Source organism: Mesocricetus auratus, unplaced genomic scaffold (assembly GCF_017639785.1).
Source record: "Mesocricetus auratus isolate SY011 unplaced genomic scaffold, BCM_Maur_2.0 Super-Scaffold_100001, whole genome shotgun sequence".
Lineage (NCBI taxonomy): Eukaryota > Metazoa > Chordata > Mammalia > Rodentia > Cricetidae > Mesocricetus > Mesocricetus auratus.
Genome location: NW_024429187.1, coordinates 16555987 through 16571950, shown reverse-complemented (window position 1 = coordinate 16571950; position 15964 = coordinate 16555987). Strand labels below are relative to the sequence as shown.

General features: G+C 43.7%; 1 protein-coding gene across 1 annotated transcript in view; it reads left to right on the top strand.

The window, feature by feature from the left end:
* Tmtc1 (transmembrane O-mannosyltransferase targeting cadherins 1) overlaps positions 1-15964 on the top strand; it is a 227211-nt gene that overhangs the window by 23838 nt on the left and 187409 nt on the right. The window contains exons 3-5 of the mRNA XM_005072945.4: positions 9178-9251; positions 13222-13398; positions 14826-15029. Of these exons, the coding sequence (XP_005073002.3) occupies positions 9178-9251; positions 13222-13398; positions 14826-15029 (455 nt within the window). The remainder of the gene's footprint in view (positions 1-9177; positions 9252-13221; positions 13399-14825; positions 15030-15964) is intronic.

The window sequence follows — 15964 nt, the reverse complement described above, 5'->3', positions numbered from 1 at the left end:
GACTGCCTCATTTAAACCCTGGAGATTCTTGGGCAGGCTTCCCACTGATGTATTTCTTTGAAAGTCTATGCTTTTCTGAATTCTCAGTTATCAGGAAAAAAAAAAGCAAACAAACAGAAAAACTGGGAAAATTTAAATTTGGTCATCATAGAGATCATTGGTTCGCAGAAGTGAAAGCAAAACCAGGCACAGAGAGTTTGAAGATTAAAGCCAACATTTCTATAATCAGAGCAGGAGGGTCTCAGGAGAGAATTGGCTCTGATCTAATCAGTTGGTCTGGCTCCTGGCTGTTGTCGCATGTTTCGTTCATGTTCCTGGCCCTGTCTGATGCTAATGGAGTTCATTCTTGCAGGTAAAATATTTGTAACTCTATACAAAGCCTGCTTGATACAAACCGTGTCAATAGCATTTCTAAAATAACACATTATAACCTGGAGGCAAATGAAGTTCTAATGGGCATCTCCCACCTGTGATTTTGTTATCCTGGCTGACAGGTCCACACATCCATTACAGCTCAGAGACCCCCTAACCTAAAATTCTCAAATTCCAAACTCTCCAAAGCCTGACACCTTTTTTAATGTTAACGTGTTATAAGTGGGAAATCCTTCACCTGGCCTCATGGCACAGGTCACCGCTGAAATACGGCAATGCTAAAAAACACTGTATAGGTTCACCCTCAGACCATGTGTATAAAGTAGAAAGAAATACAGGTAACTTTTGTGTGTAGTCTTAGGTCCCCATCCCCAAGACATCCATCTTATTGCTTGCACATGCATGAAGATATTCTAATCTGAGGCATTTCTGGTGCCAAGCATTTGGGATATGAGAGACTCGTCTGTTTTAAATTCTGTTCAGTCACATCCACTAGCACCTTCCAGCGTGTTAGCAGAGTTTAAAACATCACAGCCCCTGGTGATGAAGGCCTGAAGCTTGTGGCTGCATGTGCGTCTGCCCACCATGAGCTGCCCGGTGTGTTTCTGTGTCTGATCACTGGCAGGTTCAGCCACCATAGCGACAGCACCACCACCCTAACCTTCTGTCTCTGTTGCCCATTGTCCTCAGGGTTCTCCCCATTGGCGGCACAGGCACGGTCACTTCCGCCTGCCCTTCCAAAACTGCTGCAGGGTCTCCTACCCTCCAAGAGAAAGGCATGATAGCATGATAGTGCCTTTCCTGGTCCCGGTTCACGTCCCCGGTCTTGAACTCCTGAAGTCTTCTTGGACATTTTTTTAACTCTTGGACTGCAGTGCTGACCCTTCTGGGATGCTTTCTGGATCCTGCAGCCAGAGTGGATCCTTTCTCTTTTCTGCTGACAATTGCTCCTTGTGATATATGTAGTCTTGTGTCTGAATGTAAAGAGAGAGAAAGAGAGAGAGAGAGAGAGAGAGAGAGAGAGAGAGAGAGAGAGAGAGAGAGAGAGAGGGAGGGAGGAAAGGATATGCCTTCTAGGTATGGTAGAGGAGGAAGATTATTGTAGACATCTAGGACAGTCCAGAGTGGACATGACCAGGCTGAGCTGGGTCCCAAAGGGGGAGGGGGAGGGGAAGGAGAAGGGGAGGGGGGAAGGAGATAAGGAGAGCCAGGTGCAGTAGACAGGAGGCCAAAAGTACGAGAGGGGAATGGTAGCCAAAATGTCTGGGTTATATAGGGAACAGCCTCTGGGGGAAGGGCAGCCCAGCCCCTGGGCTGGAGGAGAGTTCAGGGTCAAGGGCAGGGTGTGCCAGCCATTACCCTGTAATAGGTAGGAACTGAGGGATGCTGTGAGAACCTGGGAGCCAGGTCTGCTTTTCTCAGGGCTTGAAACTTGACAGTCTCCTATTTTATACTCTCTTCTGACTCCAGCAAGTGTTAAAGTCCTTGAGGCAGGCATATAGTACCTGCTTGGAAAGTTCTCGCTCACTGGAAGGAGATCACAATGAAGACACGATAAAACACTGACTGACAGTCACAGGAAATGGGCAGCTATAGCCAAGCATTTGATAGGGATGGTTACTTTGTTATAGATGTCCAACCTTTTGCCCAAGTCCAACACTTTGCTCAACTGGGGTACACAGTAGGCATTTAACGCGTGCACTGTGGTTTAGCCTGGCGAGGAGCCTGTTAACATCAGCACTAACACCATCATTTCTGAACTTCTGCTAACGGGATTCTACATTATGATGCTATTGTCGACGTGAGGTCTTAGTATGTAACCCAGGCTGATCTTGAACTCGTGGCCTTCCTGCCCCAACCTTCCAGTGCTGGGATGACAGGCACGAGCCAGCATGCCCAGCTAGTATATTCTTTATGTCTTGGTGCATTCAACGGGCATAGTCTTCTGGTCTTTCCAGACTGGCTCAGAGTGAGGAGCAGGGCTTCGAGACACTTTGCAGGTACTGGTTATGCTTGCACAGGTTGTGACTGCTGTATTTACTCTACCTTGCTATCTATGTTCAGAATCAAGTTGCAAGCCTTGCTGTTGGCTGTGGTGATAATCTTGTTTGTACAAATAAAGCTTGCCCGAAGATCAGAGGGTGGAGCTAGCCACTAGCTAACCATAGAGGTCTGGAGGTCTGTACAGAAAGACAGGAAGTGAGATGGCTGGGCGGAGAGAGGAAGTGAAAAGGACGGTGGAGCCGGGAGCTCAGTCTGGGGAAGTTGAGTGGGTAAGGCGGCTGTGGCTTTGCTCCTTCTGTCTCTCTGGTCTCAAGGCATTTCCTCCCTATATCTGACTCCTGGCTTTGATTATTAAGACCTATTAGAACTCGTGTTGCCGGGCGGTGGTGACACACGCCTTTAATCCCAGCACTCGGGAGGCAGAGGCAGGCGGATCTCTGTGAGTTCGAGGCCAGGCTGGACGGACAGCCTCCAAAACAATACAGAGAAACCCTGTCTCGTAAAACCAAAAAAAAAAAAAAAAAAAAAAAAAAAAAGAACTCGTGTTGCAGTTGGCCACATCATTTGTTCCAGGATGAGCGTACCCCTAGGCTTTACCCCAGAACGTCATGGCCGTCTGGGTGGGCCGCCTTCTTAACCTTGGGTTTGTGCTGAGTTAAATGTTCCAAGACCACCGTGGCCACTGAGCCTGTCTGAGCCCCAACTGTGACTTCTGCACAGTCGTTGCTCAGCCTGGATCTGAACTGGGAGCTTGTACCTGTGTGTACACGGCCACTGCCTGCCTCCCTGGAGTCATTGCAAACTTCTCAGATGTGACTCTCAAGTTCCTTATAGACCAACCAATTAATGAACACTGCTTCGTGTGCCCCAAGCAGCCATGTCAGGTTCCTGGTTTGCATCCAGGTTTCTCGTGGTATAGGATGGATTTGAAATTTTCCCAGTATGTGACCTGCTGTGAAATCATATGCGAACACATAGATTTTTAGATTTTTTGTAATCGATAGACATATCCCATTAGGTTAACTAAAGATACCATGTGGGTAAGTTTTCAAGTGAAAAGAGAGTTCCTATAAGCCACACAGGAAGTGTTGTGCTGGAGTTAAGAGTCTCTCCCTTCTCCAAATCGTACTGGATGGAGCACCTTCACATGTCACCTCAGTGGCAACAGCAGTTGGGTGTTAACACCTGGGGTCTCACCTGGGTTTCAAAAGTCAGGGCCTCTTCCACGCCAACACCTTGCATGGCCTCTGGTGTGACTGTACGGTGTGCTCGTAGCATAGTATGTTTAGTGGTTCAGATTCCCTGGACATTCTTTTCTGTCTTCATGTTGGTTGATTCTGCAGTGCACAGGTTTTTGTGTCTGACGTGGGTGGCAATGTTTGCTGTGCCTGAGAGTTTTAGCCTTACTCAACTCCCATGTCAACTGCTCCTGGCGCAGCTCTTCCTGGGATGTTGTATTGTTTAGTTTTTTGTCAACTTGATACGAGCTGGAGTCATCTGAGGTGGGAGAACCTCCATTAGCAAATGCCCTCATAAGTCTGGCCAGAAACGAGCCGTTGTCTTGACTCATGATTGATGCGGAAGGGCCCGGCACAGTGGGTATGGGTATTGGGTAGAATTGGTCCTGGGTGGTATAAGAAACAGATTAATGTAAGGACAGGTCTTGGGAGAACAAGCCAGAAAGCAGTGTTTTCCAGTGGCCTCTATTTCAGTTTCTGCCTCCAGGTTCCTCCTTCAGTTCTGCTGTGAGATGAAATAAACCCTCCCTCCCCGGGATTCTTTCCGTCATGACACTTTGTCACGGCAAGAGAAAGCAAACTAGAACAGACATATTAAAAAAAAAAAACTGTGTTCCTGTTTCTTCTTTACAATCTTATAGCTTGTATTAAAAAAAATCAAAGGGAAACATGCTCACATCTTTTTTAATTTTTTTTTTTGAGACAGGGTTTCTCTGTGTAGCTTTGGAGACTGTCCTGGAACTAGTTCTTGTAGACCAGGCTGGCCTCGAACTCACAGAGATCCACCTGCCTCTGCCTCCCGAGTGCTGGGATTAAAGGCGTGTGGAGCTCAATAATGTTAGGGTGTGAAAAGCATCTCCGGCCACCCTGCATGCCTGTTCCAGCTTCCCGAGCAGCACTTAACTTCTAAAGAAACTTCAAGCTCCCTGTTCACGCTGGCTCTGTGTTCTTTAACTCACTGATTTTTAACTTTTGCTGGTTTTGTGTTGTCATTCCTCTCTTCTTCCCTCTCAATAAAAAAAATACTGTTTGTTTTCTGGAGCAGTTACAGAGGGCTGCATAATTCATGCTCCTCCACACATCAATAATTCAGCTGTGTATTTCCTAACATGGAGAGAATTATTCATGGTTTTGGTTTTATCTCTTTTAGTCCCGAATACTGTCTATCATATATTATATAAATTTCAATATGATTTAGAGTTTATATTAATATGCATGTAGTATAAAATGTTTTTAATGTATTTGAGTACAACTTATTAATGTTATATAAATATATATAATGCATAACACAAATACTTCTTAGAGGCATAGTATATTAAGATGTATACCTTGAAAATAAAAATGATATATATTGTGTTTAAATAAATAATATGCATTTTAAATATATAACATTTAATATCATTATCAGTATATAATGCACACATATATATACATATACACTAGACCTATAAATCTATAATTTTATATTATAAGTTATAAGTAGTAACATAATTAGGAATCATGATAAATAAAAATACAATATACAATAAAATAAAATACAAAACACAATAAAAATGCAAATATAATAATATCTTAATGCAGATTAATATGCTGTAAGCTAAAGTATGTACTTATGTTTAATAGAATATTTGCATTCTCCTTCTTTGAACCTGCCTGATTTTTCTCATACATGTGATTAGGCATGTATACCCTTAGCTAGAATATGTCTGTATGGTGTCTCTGTCTTATCTTAGAAGATAGTTTTCATTTTGATTTCTCGGTGGATGTGGTGTGCTGTCCTAATACGTCCTCTACATAGTGTCTTCATTGTTTTATTTTTCTAAAACTTAAGTTGGTGAGGAACTGTTTGAAGTCATGTAGATACCTTGCATCTCAAATAAATTGCATGTCCTAGAGTTACCATCTGTTCATTTTACTGATGCTGAGGATTGAACCCAGGGCCTTGGACTTGCCGGACAAATGCTTTACTATTGAGTTACCCTCCTAGCTCAACTGATATTTGTTTAAACAAAAAGAAACACAGTCAAATTGTATATAACAGAACAGTTATCAAATAAGAACATAGTTACAATATTTTAGCAAGATTTAAAGAAAATATCATCCATCCCATCCTTGTGAGTCCAAAGTTCTATATGTAGCTTATCTTTTATCATAACTAAGGAAAACTATAATTATAGCTATCTGTCTTCAACTCTATCAAAGACCACAGAAGGATAATATATAAACACTAGGATTGACAGAGGTATCTTACTGCCTGGACAGTCACCCGAAGTTCCTCTGTAACGTTGGGGCATCCATCTTCAGCCCATAGGCCACAATGTGTCTGGAACACTTCTCAGCAAAGCAGGAAATTTCAAACTGTCCATCTGCATTGGCAGTCTGTCAGTCATTTTTCTTTGTCCTGCAGAAAGTCTCGTAGACTCTTCATGAAGCAGGAACCCTGTAAGACTGAGTTCAGTAGTCACTTTCCTGTGGGTCCTGCATGTCCAGTATACAACAGTCAACAGTCTAGGCAAGAGCTGTTTCTTGCCCAAATGGCTAAACTTGCCATGTTGAAAGCAAACTCCATAACAAGTTTCTTCGATGCCCATCTTCCTCTCAGACATAATTGGTGCTGCCAGGAGCAGACATTTCTCATTGTCAAGACAAACCCTAAACCATTTTAAATGCCATGTTCTGAAGGTCTTTGAGAGGTTTGAAGACTGTCCATCTCAAATATATTTCTGTATATCTAGAAACCTAACTTATGTAACTAGAAATTCTATTATAAGTAACTATCTATAGTCTGTATTCAATTATGCATTACATTGTAAAAGATCAGTATAAGCACAATACTTAATCAAGAGGAGACATATACACATCACAAAATTGACCTTGAATTTGTATCAATAAATGAAAAACAATACCCATATCATAATTCCCCTTTTTTACCATTAAAAAAGATTGGCTGTGATCACTAGCCAATTATAAACAATCCCATTTAAATGAAAACAAAGATTTATAAACAAGATGGGAATTGGGACGTCGCTCATTCCAAACTGCTTCCTGCTGGAAGGGGCGCTGTTTATACCATGGGGATCATGACAAAACTCAGAAACCTGTATAAGTCCTTATTTTTATGGTCTGTAGAGCTGTATCATCTTAGCTGTCTCAGTTGTTGGAACACCTGGTCCACTGCTTCCGGGGTCTTGGTTCGTGAAACCACAGAAGCCTGGAAGGAATTCTCAGCTTTTCATTTTCTGTAGAAACATAAATAAAAACTCCTTTTCCGAGTAACATATCCTTATGCTTAAATTTTGAAGTCAAGGTATTTTCAAAAGATATAAGTTGTATTAATTTAGCAGCATTTATAATCAAGTGTACTTTAGTATCAGTTCCTTCCTGAGCAAGCAAAAAACTGAAAAACACAATAGTGTACAGTATCCAGACTCTCTGTGTATTTTCCATCTTTACGTGGCTTATTTATTTATCTATTATTACTTTATTTCTTTCACTTTTATTTATTTTTCTCTGAGACAGGGTTTCTCTTCGAAACCTGCCTGCCTCTGCCTCTGGAGCAATTCCTACCAGCGTGCGCCACCACAGCCGGCTTTTGTATTTATTTACCACTTTGTCGTTTCAGTTTCTCTCTCAATCTCACATATATTTTTAAACACACTGTAAACCTTTAGAAGTTTTTCTTTATCCAAGTCTGACTTTACTGTAAATCTTTATGTTTTTCTGGCCACGTGTCTTATCTGTAAAACCGTGGCTGTTTTAAACTGCCGTTTTTTTTTCAAGATGGCGGGCGTAAGCGTGACTTCAGCTTACCGCCTCAGTCCATGCTGACATCCAGCAAAAGCTGCCACTTCCAGCTGTACGTACACACCTTTCAAAAGTTAGCAGAGTCTCTTAAAAGGACCTTGTTGGTTTTTTTTTTCTTTTTCTTTTTATGCCGAGTCAGGAAGACTCCAGTAAATGAGCCTCGTGAATCTCGGCTTGTTGTTAGCAAAACAGAGCACACCTGAGAAAAATACTGCTACCAAAATCTGTGCTTCTCTCTGTTCTTCTGTTTTTAAAATTCCTTTAAATCTTCTGTTATTTTTCATGGAAATTTATGATCCCACTCCTGATCACCATTATGTTAAGAGAAGCTTTTTCTTTTGCTAGCCGCTTTGGTTTATCCCCCGCCAGTCGCCTGGGCTCTGCCGCGCCAGCCTGGTTCTAGATTCGCATGAGTCCCAAATAAACACACAGGAGGCTATATTAATTATGAAGCTGTTGGCCTTGCTTTTTTCTTACTGGCTAGCTCTGACTTAAGTATTTACCCCATAATTGTTAATCTAAGTATGTCTCTTACCGGAGAGGTTTCCGAGCTTCCTACCCCAATGGCGGTTACATCTCGACCCTCTCGTGTTTCTCCTACCCAGAGTCCTCCTGGACTCCTAGTCCCTCCTATCTAGATTCCCTATTGGCCAGACAGTACTTTATTGACAAATGCACAGGCAAATAACAGGACTTTCCCAACACCTGGCTTCTTGTTCTATCCAACCCTTACTCTTCTAGAAGCCAACGGCTGTTTTCCAGCATTGCCGTTCTATCCACACGCATCGATGGCTTTTTTTTAACCAGCAGATTCTCCCCATGTTCATTCGTTGGTTTGCCGTTTGAATTTATGCACTTGTAACCTTCATCACCCATGTGGCATCCATGTGGATTATGGATTTCTGTGTCTTCAATGGTTTATGATACATTACGTTCCTTATATTTAAATCAAGTTTCCTCAGGTTTGCTCAGCAGGAGTCCTTTTCCTTTGGATCCTTTTCCCTTTTGACCAATGTTCTGAGTGCTTTTATACTCTGACATGAGATGATGATACTCGCTGCCCTTGCATTTCCCCAAGCCTAAGCCTTAACTAGCATCAGACTTTTCCAGGGAACCAGTGTTTGTCTGAGGTGGGGCATTGCATTATGGGGCATTGACAGACCTTTGAAACCACACAGGCACACATCTGTGTGCACACATGCATACACGCACACACCAAACATATTCTCTTTAGCAACCAGGAGTCCCCCTGATTGTTAAAAATACGGATTTCTCTGCTTTGTTTTCCCTCCACTCTGTAAATTCTCTGTGGCTCATCACTACCCCCACGCTCTAATGATGAGTACAATGCCTGACACTCATGTTTGATGACTTTGAGACTCACAACCAGGGTATTGAACAGTCTAGCCAAGCACTCTGCCTCCGAGCTATGTCCGCAACCCTTAGAGTGTGTTTTAATAACTCAAGAACTGAACAAAATTTTATGCTGAGAATTTATCCTCCGTGGAAGAGAGCCTAGAAATAAGTATGAAAACTCCGTCGCTTTGTTTCTCCCTCTGTCTTTCTCTAAATGTACGGTGGAGCATATATAATAATCAGTGGTGGCTGCAGGTTTGATCCATAGGTTGCCATCTGTAAATACTATGCTTTTCTGCTGTGTGTTGTTCATATGTCTAGAGTCAGGTGCATTTCCACAAGATAATGTGAACGATAATTTTCCAAGTTTTACATTTTTTCTTCCCTGTGTCATACTTTCTAGGTGGCTGGCATCGTGGGCAGAGCTGATGTGTTAGCGTGTCTACTGTTCCTGCTGGCCTTCCTTTCCTACCACAGGTGAGCGGGGCAAAACAAACCCTTCTGTGGCTTTGGTCACATACTGCCACATGTACCCTAAACCCCTGTGGGCTATAACATGCTCAGTGGGTACCAGAGAGAGAAACCCTCTTTTTACCCAGTGCTGACCTGTTATTTTCGAACCCCATTCTGAAGTATTCACTATCCTGTGTGTGTGTGTGTGTGTGTGTGTGTGTGTGCACGTGTGTGTGTGTGTGCGCGTGTGTGTATGTAGTGCTTATACATGCATGTCCATGCTCACATGGAGACAAGAGGCCAATGTTGGTTGTCTTCCCCAACTGTTCTCCATCTTATCTTTAGAGGCAGGATCTCTCACAGAGCTGGAGAGGAATCTGTGTGTCTCCACTCCCCCAGTGCTGTGATTGCAGACATGGTGGCTAACACCTTTTGTTTTTTCTGTTTAATATACGCCAGGGATTGAACTCACGTCTCATGCTTGTGCAGCAGGCTCTTTGCCCACTGAGGTGTCTTCCATCCCTTTAAAAGACGGCTGTGCCCACCCTGGGAATCCAGACTCCTGTTTCTTTTGCTTGTTGATTCCTGGCTGAGGATAGAACTTTAGCTGTCAACAACAACAACAACCAAAAAAATAGACGTCCTCTGTTCTTCTTGCCTTTGATTTGTTTAATTTATCTTCATTTTGTTCCTGTTTCACCCTTTTCTATCATCCTTACAACAGCCACTCACAGTTACGTAACGAGGCTGATTGCAAAGCATTGTTTCTTTTTTTCCTTTTTTTTTTTCTTTTTTGGTTTTATGAGACAGGGTTTCTCTGTATTGTTTTGGAGGCTGTCGGTCCAGCCCAGCCTCAAACTCACAGAGATCCGCCTGCCTCTGCCTCCAGAGTGCTGGGATTAAAGGCCGTGCGCCACCACTGCCCGGCTGCAAAGCATTGTTTCTTAACAATAGTTTTGCACCTCAGAATCTTTTTGCCAAAACGCAAGAAACCTCTTTCTATTACATTGTGCCTTTATCCCCAAAGCGAAGGCATTTTTTTTAACTGACTTGTGACATATCTACCTATAGAGCAGAATGAGTTAGGAAAATGTGGGTTTGGACAGAGCATTCAGGGTGGGTCCCTAAAGATGCCAGGTCGGCTAATACCAACTGACTTCATTGAGAGATGCTAGCTGGGAATTGGAAATATTGGCCTTTGGATCAGTTTGATGACCTGTAACGTACAAAGCCCAGTGATTCACTTTTAAGAATTTTGTTCTAAGCCAGGCGGTGGTGGCGCACGCCTTTAATCCCAGCACTCGGGAGGCAAAGGCAGGCGGATCTCTGTGAGTTCGAGGCCGGGCTGGACCGACAGCCTCCAAAACAATACAGAGAAACCCTGTCTCATAAAAAACAAAAACAAAACAAACAAACAAAAAAAGAATATTGTTCTAAACCTGTGGTAGTGAATTAGCAAACATTTGCCTTCCTCCTCTAGGATAGTGGTTGCTTTTGAATACCTGAGGCCCAAATATCTGAGAAAACAGCCTAAAGGAAGGATTATTCATTTTGGCTCAAAGTTTTAGTCATGGTTGGGTGGCGTCACGTATACAGACAGAATGCAAGAGCACAAGTCAGTGAGTACTTAACCTCATGGCAGACTGGATGGAGAGGGAAGCGGTAACAGGTCCAGAGCGTGAGGTAGTTCGAGCATGAGGTAGTTTGAGCATGAGATGGCCTCCTCCAAGAACATGTTGTCAGTGCCCACTTCCTGCAAGCAAGCCCCGCCTTCCTCAGTGCTTCCGTCTGCCGGTACTCTTTTCAGACTTGGAACCCATTAATGTATTAAAGCACTCATTAGGCCAGAGCCCGTGTGACGTCAGTCACCTCAGGTGTCACCCTGGGTCCTCGTGATGTAAGTCACCTCAGGTGTCACACTGAGCCCTCGTGACATCAGTCACCTCAGGTGTCACCCTGGGCCCTTGTGACATCAGTCACCTCAGGTGTCACCCTGGGTCCTCGTGACATCAGTCACCTCAGGTGTCACCCTGGGCCTGTGTGACATCTGTCACCTCAGGTGTCACATTGAGCCCTTGTGACATCAGTCACCTCAGGGGTCACCCTGGGCCCGTGTGATGTCTGTCACCTCAGGTGCCACCCTGGGCCCGTGTGACGTCAGTTACCTCAGGTGTCACCCTGGGCCCGTGTGACATCAGTCACCTCAGGTGCCACCCTGGACAAGTGACACTGTCATGTAGTAAATAGAGAGTTAAAAGTGCCCCTGGACAGACGTCCTGCAGTTCATAGGACAGACCTCACAACAAAGAATTACCTGGCAGGGAAACACCAGTATGGCCGAGGAGGCCTTGGGTCTGGAGTGAGATGCGTGGAGGCTCAGGAGGAAGAGAGTGGGGCCAGACTGGTGCAGTGTTCATTCATCTCCAGGCCCACTGTCTACTGCACTTCTAATTGTGCAAGCACCGTTAGGAAATCTGAAAACTTAAGGTCAGATTTAATGTTTTCTCTTTGCCCTGGTATTGGGCAAGAATCAATCTACTGATTTAATTTAAACTTTTCTGTTCGGTTGATGTATCTAAGGAGGGGATGCGCTTTGCAGTGTGCCCCTGTCTGTGGGCTGGCTGGGTCATCACAGGTGATTATTCTGTATGCCCTGCTCACCTTGGAAAATTTAGGTTCTAGATCGACCCCATGGAAAATGCATATTTGCCATCGATTTTGCGTGTGATTTTATCTAATTGTTCCGAGGTACACTACATAGGAGGAGCCGTCACAATATAGACAGGGTGTTGGCCCTTACTTCAAAGGAGAGGGAGCTAGTGGCTGTGTGCCCATTTGAGGAAATAGTGGTACTTTCTAGGGCTAGTTTTATTGATAACTTGGAAAATAACACTGAGAACATCACGAAAATTCCTGTGGGAAATTGTGATAAAAAATAAAGATGACAGGGCTTGGGAGATGGCAGAGGACCCAAATGGTTCCCAGCACCTATACCAGATGGCTCCCAACTGTGTATAAGTTCTGCTTCAGGGATCTGATGGCCTCTTATGGCCTCCATAGGCAACTGCATTCACATGTGTGCATAACCCCCCCACACACAAATATACACAAATAATTAACTTAAAAAATTACCCAACACATGTACATTGCAAACAAATTCAAATTATCAGAGTAGTCAAAAGAAAAATGCTTAAATCCTGTTTTTCCATCATAGACAGAAATGCTATTTGCTTCTCTCTGCCGTTGAGTGTGTATGCGTGTGTAAAAACACTTTGATCTAACCATGGTGGTGGACACTTGACATCTGTCACTTATCCAGTCCTTGCTCCCATGTTAATTCCCCCATTTCTGCAGTATGGTATCATGTTTACTAACTGTACATACGTGGTTTGTACCAGGGAAGCTGGCTTCTCAATCCATGCATATTTGTTAGCAACTTGTATTATTTGCTTGAAACATATTCACGTAAACATCTTCCTGTCTACTAAATCTACCCTTACGTTAGTGTTCCAAACGACTTTTTAGTGTTCATTCATTGCAAACCATTCACTGCATCGTAATTTGCATACCGTAATTTAGTTCTAAGTTGATATTCTTTTTGGACTTTTTTCCATGTAAACAACATTTTTAAAGATTTTTTTTAAAGTGTGTGTGTATGTATGTGTGTGTGTATGTGTGTGTGTGTATGTGTGTGTGTGTGTGTGTTCCCAAGAAGATCCCAAGAAGGCATAGGATCTCCTAGAGCTGCAGTTACAGGGGGTTCTGAGCGACCCGATGTGATGTAGACTCCTTTCCTTTGGTAGAGTGACAAGAGCTCTTAGTCATTGAGCCGTCCCTTCGACCCCGCCGCCTTAACGGTTTTAAATAGATGCATGGCGAATGTTCTGGGAGAAGTCTTTGCTCGCTGCCTTGTTCTACGTGAGATACATCTCTAAAAGGTACTGTCTCATAGCAACCCATGTGTTGATAAGGAAATGCCCAACTTGCTTTGTAGGAGTCTGGATCAGGGCTATGCCGGGCAGTGCTTCCCCCCGACGGCTTCTCCCTTCTTCCTGCTGCTCAGTCTGTTCCTGGGGACCTGTGCCATGCTGGTGAAGGAGACCGGTGTCACCGTGTTTGGAGTGTGCTTGGTTTATGACCTCTTCTCCCCCTCCCACAAGCAGGACAAATTGTAAGTCCTTTCCAACCTGTGTTGTTGTATTGGTTGCTTTTCCTGCTATGGTAAACCTTACAAAGTAACTTGTAGGAGGAAGGTTTTTGGGTTTTTTGTTTTGTTTTGTTTTGTTTTGACTCTAAAACGGTCACATCTGGAATCGAAAGGAGCTGTATTGACTGCCAGTCTGCACTCCTGGTTTGTTTGGGTTGTGTCCTGCTGAGGGAATCCTGATTCACAAAGAAAATGATATCATGAATAGTAAGCATTAGCACCTTGTGTTGAGTCCCCAAATTCTGATGGCTGTTAGCCACGAGTGAGCTCCATGAACTTGAAAGCCTGTCTGCTTGCTCTAGCTGTGTAACCTAAGAGCCTTAGGGGGTTGGTTGGAGCCAGTCTTGAATATTTATGGACTCACTCACAGTCATGTGATTTTCCAGTTATAAAGAGGAAGCTTATGGAGCACCCCATTTTCCTCTTAAATTGTAAAGGTTCCTTTGTTTCATGAGTGGATTGTGATGCTAAGAGTAACTGGAGGAGATCAGAAGTTCGAGCATGTATTGTTTTCTTTCCTCATCAAACCCACAGTTCCTTGCAGTTTTACATGCGTCATTAAGAAACCAAATGACAACTGTTGATGGGTTTGTGGAGACAATAGAATACTTACACACTGCTGGTGGGATTGCAATCTAGCCCAGCCACTGTGGAAATAAGTATGGAGGTTACGACAAACAAACAAACAAACAACCACAACAACAAAAAAGTCTATCATATGACCCAGTTGTAGCATGTCTGGATATTTACCAGGAAGACTCCACATGAGACACGCACATGAATCTTTATTGCAACCAGCTGGGTACAGAATCAACATAGGTGTTTATCAACAGAGGACCCTATAAAGTTAGTGTAGTACTTATATACAATGGAATACAGCCATAGAGAAGAAAGAAATAATATCGTTTGTAGGAAAATGGGTGCATCTAGAGATCATCATATGTGGTGAATTAAGTCAAAAAGACAATTATCACATGTTTTCCTCTCCTTTGTGGGGTATGTGTGTGTGTGTGTGTGTGTGTGTGTGTAGTATTCACTTGGGACTGTCTTGGGAATGAAGAGAAGTGAATTGAGAGGAAAGGGAAGGTCAGAGAGAATCGTGGGGGGTTATGTTTAAAGAGCCTCATATACTCATGTGCAAATATCCTCAGGAAACCTAGCCACATGCACTGAGAATATGTGCCAGTAAAGATAAAACTGAAAAATAAAAACTGATAATGCAATTATTCTTTTGAAAGTAGACAATTGCAAATAGCAGAAACAGGACCTGCAGACTTGAAACCGCATCCTCCTTGGGTTCTGAGCTAGGGGAACGAGGGGTGGCTGCTGCTTTGTCACACGCCTTGTCGTTTTGTCTGACATGCCTTTCCCTCAATTCTGTGAACATTTAGGAGCAATGGGGTGATCTGTCAGCACAGCTCACAGCAGCCTGGGAACCCCCAGGCCTCCTCTCAGCATGGTCACCCCCACCGTGAGAGCAGAAAGCAGCGCCTCCCACACAAAGACACTTGGGGAGGCTGCCATCCACCATCGCCACCGGAGCCCAAGAGCAGCAGATTCCCTGTGTCCCCCGGAGCAGTGTGGTCCCTGATGAGGTAGGTCCTGGGCTGGGATCTCCACCGTATTTCTTTCTTTGTTGTACATTGACCAGTGTTGCAGCCCACGGTGTCTGCACAGCTGAAGCACTGAGTCAGCTCTTTGGGATGGCCTTCCTTCCCCAAGGGTCTTGACTATATAGGTTGGGGACTTTCATGGTGGGCTGGGAAGTTATTCTGGAGGGCTGTGAGCACCTTGAGGGTGGTGACTTTCTCTGTGTTGCTGGCAGTTGACTCCCAGTTGTTGATGCAGTCTTTGGCTAATAGTTATTTAAATGTTTGTGAGATTACAGAAGATAAGTGGAGCAGAAGAATGCATTGGGAATCAACCATAAGGAAGAAAAGGTTTCAGTAGAACTAGCAATGACGTAACGAGGGGAAAAGACGTTGGATAGAAGAATGTGAGGCTTTTGTTTGCATTTTTATTTCAAATTTCACGTGTGGGGTGCAGGCCCATATGTGTGCAGATGAACTCTGCAGAGGAGAGACGAAAGATACCAGAGCGGGAAGCGTAAAGATGAAAACCCATGAGGGTGGCGTGCTCACATCCTCTGCCTACTAACTGACTCTCTGAAGGGGGAAGCCAGATTTACACCCACTCATTTCAATGTAAATGTCCCCACCTCAGCTGATGCTGGCCCTGGAGTAAATGGTGCCTGACACTCATCAGTTTCTACTTATTGGATGACATCAGCAAAATCTCAAGATCCAAGTTTGCTATGTAGTCTAACTAGGAAATGCCCAGAGTCAGTACTCAACACTTCTTTTGATGTACTTTGTTTAAACCTATCTAACTTGATCTTTAGTGATAGCTGGCTCTAATAACTGGTTTGCAAGATTCCTAAGCAATTAGTTGGTGCCCATTCCTGAACATCAATGAAACGGGTCCATGGTGAAATCTGAAACAAGCTTCTTATCTGCTGTCCACCTACTGT